This window comes from Dermacentor albipictus, chromosome 1 (genome assembly GCF_038994185.2).
Source record: "Dermacentor albipictus isolate Rhodes 1998 colony chromosome 1, USDA_Dalb.pri_finalv2, whole genome shotgun sequence".
Classification (NCBI taxonomy): domain Eukaryota; kingdom Metazoa; phylum Arthropoda; class Arachnida; order Ixodida; family Ixodidae; genus Dermacentor; species Dermacentor albipictus.
In genome coordinates, this window is record NC_091821.1 from 143,384,542 (window position 1) to 143,395,406 (window position 10,865).

The 10,865-nt window shown below is 44.3% G+C and overlaps 1 protein-coding gene across 1 annotated transcript; it reads left to right on the top strand.

The window, feature by feature from the left end:
- The first annotated feature begins 2,120 nt into the window (after positions 1-2,120).
- LOC135900109 (adult-specific rigid cuticular protein 15.7-like) lies at positions 2,121-10,500 on the top strand. Its single transcript, XM_065429555.1, has 4 exons — positions 2,121-2,155; positions 5,368-5,472; positions 5,902-6,234; positions 10,295-10,500. Exons 1-3 carry the CDS (start codon positions 2,144-2,146, stop codon positions 6,196-6,198), a joined length of 414 nt encoding a protein of 137 aa, XP_065285627.1. The 5' UTR covers positions 2,121-2,143; the 3' UTR covers positions 6,199-6,234; positions 10,295-10,500.
- Positions 10,501-10,865: the final 365 nt, after the last annotated feature.

Below are 10,865 nucleotides of genomic sequence, written 5' to 3' on the forward strand. Positions count from 1 at the left end.
GGACATGTTGCAGGGGAAGATGGCACGCGGTCCGGGAGTCCGTATGTTGTGTAAGGGTAGCCCGACGGGTGACGAGCCAGGCTGGGTCGAATAGCGACGAGCTCGACGTCACTACACTGTGGTATGCACCATTAACTAATTCGTCAGCCATTAAATAATTTTCCAGTGGATCCCATGTCACTGAAAAATTACAAAGAACTTCAATACTGATACGGTGCGCGTAGTTCACCAAAGAGATTGCGGTTTGATGAAGACGCTTGCTTTATGTTCGCCCAATGGTAACAAAATTTTTAAAACACATTTCATGACTTTATTTTAATGGCCCATTACTCATGGGATAAATTTAGGATACGGCTGTGCTACGATTGGGCGGTACATACATGAGGGTTGGCTTGTGCAAATGATCGCCATGGCTTTACATCTCAAAGCAGCACGTAGATTATAAGGGAGTGTCTTTATGATGGGTTGGGGCCTCCAAGATCATTTTGATCACTTAGGGTTCCTCATCCAACGCCTTAATACACACTGGTGTTTTTGGAACCAGCCCATTGGAATGACCCCTTGGAATGCAGTCGCCATGACCTAGAATAAAACCTTCAACATTGTTCTCAGCCGTACAACGCTACAATCAATTATTATTATTATTATTATTATTATTATTATTATTATTATTATTATTATTATTATTATTATTATTATTATTATTATTATTATTATTATTATTATTATTATTATTATTATTATTATTATTATCCATAGAATAATGAGTCTTTATGAAGCGTATTTGGATGATCTGGATAATTTTCATAAATGGCTGTCATTGTTCTTTTCCGAGCTTTGGGTTGTTTTTCAGTTTTACACATTCATTAACTGCTTTTCTACTCTTTTTTCTTTTGTGTTTACATTTCGCTTTCTTTAGTGTACACACTTCTTTTCCTAATTGTTATTTTTCTTCAGCCTGTGTCTGTGTGTGTGTTTCCTTATATTACCCTGTAGTTTTCTTTATATACTAATGCTGGCGCACTTAGACCTTAGGGTTGTTCTTTGGAACGATAATTAATTAACGAATCAATTAAACATATGGTTGATTGATTGATTGATTGATTGATTGATTGATTGATTGATTGATTGATTGATTGATTGATTGATTGATTGATTGATTGATTGATTGATCAGCATAACTTGATAGCCAATTCCCGTAGTAACGTCTTAGACCTTTGCCTATAGAAAGCTCCAGTTATAAATGTCTCTCGTTCTGACATTTCCCTTGTGCGCCCCGATAAGTTTCATCCGTCACTTAAGATAACAGCCTCTGTGTCAGCCAGCGGTGAGGTAGAATTGCTGAAGTGCCATAAGTTAATCATCTTGCTTTGCTTTCAAGCGTGGTGATTATGTTGGTTTATGTGATTTCTTATACACCACCTAGTGGCCACTAGTCACAGACAAAACCAATGTTGATGACCAAGTAGACCAGTTTACGGAGCTTCTTTTGAGCAGTATGCGCAAATACATGACCCAGTACAGACCTGAAGACTTTAAGTATCCCCACTCGTTCATGTAATGCATGCATAAATAAATAATTGCTCCATTAATTCGTCCAAATAATTACAGCGCTGCAAAACGCCATTAGTGAGCCCTGGACTGAAAGCCTTTACTGCGTTACTTTCGAGAACCAACATTATTTTTTTTCTCTCTCTCAACAGCTGTCAACATTTTTCTTATCACTCGCGTGGCAACATTTTCCTGCCAAGCGCCGCCAACTCTGCGGGAAATATATGTGCCGTGTGTTTGAAGAGGCCGATGGATTGCTACCAATTTGGGAAAGAACCTGAAAACTACAGGGGCCCGCTCAAGAAGCAAATCCAGAGCAAGATGTATAAGAAGCCCAATGATCCCGATTTCTGTGAAAGTCTCTTTGAGAAGCGTACAGACACTGACGTCACTCTATAGCGGCGGCGGAGGTGGCCCGGGCGAGGTTGGCAGGAGCGACTTGGCCAGTCTTCCGAAATCAGCACCTGACAAACGAGAATTCGTAACGATTCAATGGCTTTTGGAAAGGGAAAGCAACAGCTGGGGCAGCTATAAAAGCCGAGCACCGCGCCGTGCCAATTCATCCGCACCAGCCACTGTGGACATTGCAAGCATGGTCAGTCAGGTGAGAGAACGGGCACCGCCGCGCAGGCAGGCACGCTTTTGGCCGCCCTCCGCAGCGGCGCGACCACTTCCGCCGCCCGCACAGAGCGCGTAAGGCACCGCCGAGATACGTGGCTCGCACCGCATTGCAGGCAGGAATTTTCCTTACGGTTGCCAAACAATGCACTCCTTCTCGGCGACTCGAGTCCAAAGCGCAAAGGGTGACGTCCTGGAATGGGCTTCTGCTTTTGTTAGTAGGTCATTGCAGGAGTGCGACCAGCTTCGTTTACTCCGATCAAGTGCAAAGCTTGTCAAGAATGGGCCTACGTTGACGAGCTCTGCACTTCCGTGCCGCCAGTTGGAACGAGGTTGCCGTACATCCCCGCTGGAATACCTGCAGACTACAAAGCGCACCTGACCGTGAAATCGCGCTGTCACAAATTTATGTTTAGTCTCCTTCCTACGCTAACGTTTGCAGTTCGCCATGGATAAATTGCAGCACTTTTGTGCCTTACCAAAGTCCTTCCCAAGCTGATTGATCGGTGAGAGCAACACTAAAGTCGATAAAGTCTGTTCAGATGCAAATCCCCAAGCCCGTCAGTTGTGACGTCGCCTTCAAGCGCAACAGCACGGGCGGCGACACGTATATAACGCCTGCACAGAAGCCCTCGACGGAGAAACCTTATTTACACGTTAATTTGACCGAGCTTGTACCTCGGGCAGAGACGGGCAACATTATTCAATGGAATTGTAGGGTTCCAACCGCCAAGACAGCGGTGCGGATGAGGGAGCAAACGGGGGTAGCTGATACCTAGTTGACATTAAGAAGACGTGGAGCTGGGAAGGCCGTGTAATGCGTAAAGCAGATAGCCTGTGGTCTATTATATAGTCACAGGAAGGGTGTCAAAAAAAGGTAAGCGCCGTCGAGGACGGCAGAGAATTAGGTTGCGCGATGACATTGGGAAACTTTCAGGCGTAAGATGGGGTAAACTGGCGTAAGGCGAGTAATGGCCGATCGCAGGGAGAGGCCTTCACCCTGGGCAGTGGACATAAATGAGCTGTTGATGATGGCACACCACTTCAGATCACGACGCAGAAAGGCTACATCCCTTTTTCAGTTGAGCTGAATGCACTTGGCACACCCAATGAGTCAGCTTTCGGTGGCCGATCTATATATGAGCTTACTGAACCATTAGTTTCCGAAAAGTACCTTGAGTCCTGTCACGTATCCCCGGACACATCCATTAATCAGGATGACGAGCAAAGTACTGCATGTTGCGTTGCTAAGCACGAGGACGCGGTATCAAATACCGGCCATGGTGCCCGTTCTTCGATGAAGGTTAAATGCAAAACCGCCCTTGTCCCGTGCATTGGGGGCACGTTAAAGATCCCCTGGTGGTAAACATTAATGCGGAATCTCCCACTACGGCGTGCCTCTTAATCAAATCGCGGTTTTGGTACGTATTACCCCAGAATTCATTCAAAGTACTGCGTTTTTCTTTTTTAAGGAGGGAGAGGTCTCGGCACAGATGTCTGAAACGCTACGCAACCTCGATTAATACAGCAAAAGTACTGGCAATTGACATTGCGTGAAGTTATTAAGAAGCAGAAGCCTTTGGCGGCAACAATCTAAACAAAAATCACCGCATGAACACTTGCATGCTCCTTATTGAATTCTATTTGGCGCGCTCAAGAATCTTGGATCGTAAGGTAGTTTATCAGCAACAAACGTTTCAGTGTTTTCCCAAAGCGCACTGGCTGAATAATTTAAGCATAATGCTACCGAATAAAGGAGGCGGAAATGGATACGCCATCCATTCCACGTCAATAAGCATGTTCAAGGGACACATTTACGTCAGAGCTCCAGCTAAAAATAGACGCGCTGACGTCATAAGAAAGATGCATCGGAAATTAATTTCATGAGGTTGCCACTTAAGCAAATTTCTCGACATGTGCACGATTTTCTTTTCTGGCTGCTTCCTGCCTTTTCAGTGGCTACACTACCGGCTAATATTTATAGTCTTGTTCCCTGTTCTTGATTTGAACACTGTGCTGTGTCCGGGTTTCTTTCCAACAATACTGTAGCTCAAGTATGTTACAGTGGAGTACAATACAAGCGGAGAGCCCCAAGATGCTTCACTACACTATAAACACGGTAACGTTTATCTAGTTGCACATTTTCTAATATTTAAAGCAAGCGGCGCTCTTTGCATAAATAATGGGAAGATCGATCCACGTGGATATTGGATATTTTGTTTTGCTTCGTTACATCTGAAAATAGCGTCGATGTTACAATATGTGGAGGTGCAATGTGCATTTAATTTCAGCGCATGTCAGTTATGTTATGCCTGAGGTGAAATGGCACCTAGCGCCGCCGTTACATATTCTTGGCACCTGCAAATTTCATTCCGATTGATGTAAGCATTAGGTCGCTTGTTACATTAGACCTGATAAAAGCATAATTTAGAGCAAAATACCATTATTTAGGAACAAAAAATACAGGTTTCAAGAAAAATTTGAAAATGCGCACCTTTGTAAAGGTTTCCGCGTTCACACGTAGAGCATAATTGCCTATTTGCGCATACTTAGGATGCGGGATCACATAAGATTATCGTGACAACATTCTTGTGAGATATGTACCATTTCAATTACAGGCATCCGTTTTAGATGAGTTCGTTGTCCTTCTCCTTACTCACTCGTCGTTCAGTTTGTTGACTTTAACAGATTTTTTGCTCTCAGCAGGGCAAACAAAGCCCATTCCTGCATAAAAAAATAAAGATCACTTTTTACAGATTTGCTATACAGATTCTCCGTTACCTATTCTTAATGAATTCTTTTGCCATTCATGGCGTATGGTGTGACCACTTGAGCCGATATTTTTCACTAATGATTCGTCCATTCCTGCCCAGATGTTTAAATGGTCGTATTAAAATTAGGCCCTTGAGGCCTCCTATATTAAAATACTGAATAAAGACTTCAATGAAACGACATCGGCGAGGAGTGACTCACTCGTAGTCCACTTAGCCTCGTGCAGTCAAAGCGTTTGATTCTGTATGACACCAAAATGACAGGGAGGGGGTTAATCGAGGGTCCCGATTTTTATTAGTCATATCATAAGGCTTCTTATGATATGACCAAAATGGCAGGTGCTTTTGGCCCTGGACGTGCTTTATGACAGTCAACTTTGACCTAATCTTGGATGTACAACTCAAGGCTGTCCCACTGTAATTTCAGCTTAACACGACGATTCTTTTTGCCTTGGTGGCTGTTGCTCTTGGAGGCTACCACGGAGGCCACGGAGGTCACGGAGGCCACAGCAAACAGTACAGGAAACAGGATGTAAGTAAGCGTTTGTTATGTCCTTCCTTTTCGTAACATTTCAAGTCTTCAATTACACAGGGAAAAGTTCGCAAGAGGTGTCTGCTTAGTAAATACAGTTTCGCCCTGTATGAAAGTAAATTTTACAGAGACCAGATCTGTGTGCGTATCCAGTCATGCAGGCATTTTAGTAACTTTCTCATACGTTCCTTTAGCCCTTTCTCTGGGCTCTGCCTGTTAAAAATGCTTTCTCGCGCTGCGTAAAAACACCTTATCATCCGCAAAAACGGAGCTATTATCATTCTCATGACCAGTGAAACGATTTGGGGCCACACATACAAATAATTTTCGCGCGACTTGCAGTAAGTTACATGCACTTTCTACATCTTTTCTTCTTACTCTACAATGAAATTCTGTCTTCAGAGATACTTATATTAAGAGTCTGTACAGGACTACGGACACTACCGGTTCGGCTACGACATCGTCAACGGCCACGGTGCCATTAACGGCCGCCACGAGACCGGCTCCGCGTACGGCCCCGTGCACGGTTCCTACTACCTGGGAGACATCGACGGCCGCCACCGGCAGGTGCACTACGTGGCCGACAAGTGGGGCTTCCGCGCAATGGTCAAGACCAACGAGCCCGGCACCAAGACGAGCCTGCCGGCCGCCGCACCCTACCACTCGGCCAACGGAAAGCACGTGCCCGCGTACGGTATCGGCGGTGGACACGGACACCACGGCTAGAACTTTTCTCACCTGACAACCATTCCGAATACCACCGTACGTGCAAGCTTGTGCTGACGCCCGCGTCCTTTCTATTTACCAGCTATGCACTCGCATTTTTATGGGGTAAAGTGACAAAGAGCCCGCACGATTATTATTATTATTATTATTATTATTATTATTATTATTATTATTATTATTATTATTATTATTATTATTATTATTATTATTATTATTATTATTATTATTATTATTATTGGCATCCCTTTTGAAGTGGTGTGGGGACAAATACTCCCCTAGCCTGCTTGATTTAATCAGGTTTTACTACATCAATCGCTGTCTAGCGTTTCGCCTATCTGATCTCGATCTTTCGTATTTAAAACCTCTATCATTATATCATTATACTGTATATTTACTTACGCCTGCAATCATTCTGATTCTATCAATCTCGTCCGTGCTTTTCTTACACCAATGCACTAATCGTATGTTGCTTATCTCGACATTAACACACACACGCTCACGCACGCACGCACGCACGCACGCACTCACTCACTCACACACACACACACACACACACACACACACACACACACACACACACACACACACACACACACACACACACACACACACACACATTTGAAAGTTTTAGAATAGTGGCCCCAAATGTTTTGGGGCCCCAAAGAAATAGCGTCGAAGCCATTGCACATGCGCGAGATGCAAACTGCGTTTGGGTTTTGCGTTGGGAACGCTATTTCACCGATTTAGCGGGAGCCCAAATAGCGGCCCCAAAAGCTTTGCGTCAGCGAACATGGCGGCGCCCATCGAAGCGACGGCGCTAACCTAGCACCAAACTGGTTTCGATTCGTGGTAACGCGTGAAGTTCTGAAGCTAGGAGAAGTGACTGCGGTTATCGCTTTCTCTCAACTAGCGTGTGTTATGAAGATTGATTCATTAGATGCCGCTGATTCCGAATCCGATAGTGGATTTTATGGCTCGTAGGCGTAACACCACTAAGCTTGGCTGGTGAAGGCACGTAAAGTTGGTTTGCTCAAAACTAAGTGCAACTAATTGTTTGCTGCTTACAGAATAACCTATAAATTGTAGTTAAACGCGAATACCCGCAAGTCAAGACGACTATTCCTATCAAAAAATGCTGTATTTTATTTGATTATTTCTAATAGCACTTCTTTGACGCCGTAGTGGCACTGTCAGCGCAAGACACTATCCGCAAACGCAAAGCCTTATTCTAAAGCTCTTCACTCCTGCGTGCCCCAACGCTAACACCCGCAAGGCTCTTTGGGGCCCCAAATTATTGGGGCCCCTATTCTAAAACTCTCTATTATCACAAACAGATGCACGTTTTCTCACATTACCGCGTTAGGGTGCCCCATCCAATCTAAATAAACAGGAGTCATTCCTCATACTGTTCCTCATAGCCCAGGAACCAACTTCACGTAGACAAAAATCAATTAGGCGATATTTTTTTAACCCACGTTTGGCTTAGCACCGTTACGTTAACATTTATTTCCTAAAACAAATAATAATAATAATATATGGGGTTTTACGTGCCAAAACCACTTTCTGATTATGAGGCACGCCGTAGTGGGGGACTCCGGAAATTTCGACCACCTGGGGTTCTTTAACGTGCACCTAAATCTAAGTACACGGGTGTTTTCGCCCCCATCGAAATGCGGCCGCCGTGGCCGGGATTCGATCCTGCGACCTCGTGCTCAGCAGCCTAACACCATAGCCACTGAGCAACCGCGGCGGGTACCTAAAACAAAAGCGACAGGCAGATACACCGGCACTGGGCATGAAATACTTCAAAGGGATGCCAATTTGTATGTCTTTAGTTCTAATCTCACCACCAATCATCCCCACACTTCAGTCTCATTCTTAAATAGGATCTACAGTGAACACGCGATCATGTTAAGCGTGCTGCGAGTTATACCATTGTTCAAGATATTATCTTCAGGCACCGAGACCATGCCTTTGACGCCGAGCCGATTAATTCCAAGTCTGGGCGTACTTCGATGAGTGACCAATGGTCGGTCTAAGACACGCCCTTTTGACGTAAGTAGTTTCCTTGTGGGCAATACGTTCGTCTCGCGTGCTCCAGTGCACTTTCCGGGGGCTGCTGAGGATAACTGCGGCAACCAACCACTTTCGTTGTACTCACCATTAGTTCCTTTGCAGCGTCCGTGCCGCGGTATGATAAGGAATCGCATGCAAACACTGTTTGATAAATAGCCCGCGAAAGGGTTACGGGCAGAGCGCTGGACTATTCTAGTACGCGACGACAGTTCTAAAACAGGAAGGCACACTATCAGGAAACGTCGTTCACGTCGTTATCAGGTAGGCCAAATAAGTCACAAAACAAACAATGATGTGCCCATTTGCTTGCTGTAGAGGTTAGTTCTGACGGCATTACCATAAGTCGAAGTTTAGCCAATAAATAACGCTTATCAAGAGCCACAAGCACTCATTATTTGTCAAAGATTCCGATATTTGCATCAGCACCTCAGTAGCAAATTGGCGAGCTTCAAGTACCTGAACTGAGAGGTCTTAGTTGCAGCAGGGCCGCCTTACGTTTTATTTTATTACACTTTGTTCTTAGCCAAGAGGCCGTATTATTTTTGTTTATACTTGAAGCAATACGCTAGAAATAAAAACTGCCGTATAATATGCGCGCTTCCTTTATGATACGGTGTCATGAAAAATTACTTCGTGGAGCATTGGTTTTACGTAACACCACATGCCCCATTATTGGGAACCTTAAATATTTTATTTAGGGTCAGTAGAATGTGGTGCATCTTAAACAGTCAGGGTGAAGAACTGCGGGGGCGGAGAGATCTACGTCATAGGGGGCCGCTCATTTTTGAGAAAGTTCCGATTTCGCGAAGCACTGAAGCTGAAATAGTTCGTCGTCTAATTTATAGAATATTTCATCGTTCGGCTAGATAATGTTGAGGAGATATTTAAGATTGCTGGGATTCGTGATCACTGAAAATCATTATGTCAATGGTATACTTATGTAATTCTGGTAAATGCGCAGAAAAACGTGCGAATTGCTTCTTGTTTAGAGGTTGAGTTAGGCTAGAAATCTCGACACTCGTATCGTAATTGATGCCACTGATGTACAGAGACGGATTCGTTTCCTTGAGTCAGGATCCATTGTATACATACTTTGTTCATTGCATCTTTCTTTTCTTTTGTTTTCAACGATTAGGATTAGGAACGTGACGGCTGCTGGTGGTAAGTTATTTCGCGGCGTCATAACGAGGGACATATTCGTTAGTAGCGTTGTTGCGCATTGCGCGAATGCAAGTTCCTTTCAGCAGTAAGGGAACATCTAATTGGAATACGTTATATAAGCACTCGCCGAGGTGGCCGAGGCGACTACATGGCATTCTGCTGCTGAGGCAGCGACGTGTTCTATTCTAGTACACGACTGTGATTCGTGATGGAACTAACTACTCGCGGTGCGTTAACATTGCTTGCGCTAATGTTTAAACAGTATACGCCCTGTGTGCTGCAGGCTTTCTTTATATGACTGTAGTGGTCGGAAAAGGAGTAGGTGGAGACGAAGCTTCCTTCATGCTTTTTACCGTCTTGAAGCTACCCGTAATTGCAGGGAAGCATTGAGTTTCTCAAGACAGCGCGGAATATTTCATTAGTTTTAATTTTTCGCGTGCCATTTTCCTAGGAATTTACCTGTTTTCCCAAACATGCTTACACAAATATTCAACGTAATAAAGATTTTACTATAATAAAATCGCGAACACTTCACCTCTGTGAGACAATTTGACAAACTAAGGTAGCCACCATCATACCACAGAGGATGTTTGATCGAGCAGTGCTGTGTTCTACTCGTAAAGTTTTTTGATCGTAAGAAGGACTACGGCACTCATTGACACCTAAAACATTTTTATGAAGGGCTGCAACATAGCTTTCGCTGTAACAATTGTCCGACGCAAATTCCTACGAACCGTTGTTGCTTACTGCGAATTTTATTAAACAAACTTCTATACATCTGGTTAAATGGGTACTGCCCGTTCCAGTCGGTGTTCTCTGTGACTGTCTAGAGTCGTCTCTCCCACGCCAACTACTGCAGGTCGCAAAGGGACAACGACCGACCAGACCGTCCAGCGACTCCAATTCTTCCTGTGAACCTCGTACGTGCCGCGTGTTCCTCGTGGCTCCCAGAGAGCATGAAGTCTGCGTCTTCTGTACACCCATGCTCAGTCCGTGCTTCTTGTGAGTGCTCGCCATATACAATACATGTACATAAATAAATTATTTCCTGCTACCGCACTGAAATTGTCGCGTGCTGTTGTATCTTTCAATTGTTTCGCGCTTCCACTACTGGCTGATGTATTCTCCAGGCCATTCTGTGCAGCTTGCACAAGTGCGCCTTGCTAAACATTCAGCGCACGAGCGGTTTAAAAGTGGGCAAATGAGAAGGTTGGTTTAATTGAGCGCTAAAAGCAAACACGAAGAAGCTCGATACAACTATATAAGAAAAAGAAGACAGTGCCGGACTGGGAAATAAACTTTGCGTTTAATAGAAAAGTACAAATCATTTTCTTTTGAAGCGGTATACGGTTTACTATAGCAGTCAATGATATATTGACAAACTAAGTCGATCAAAGCGGAAGACGCGCGCACGCGCGCGCGTGTGTGCA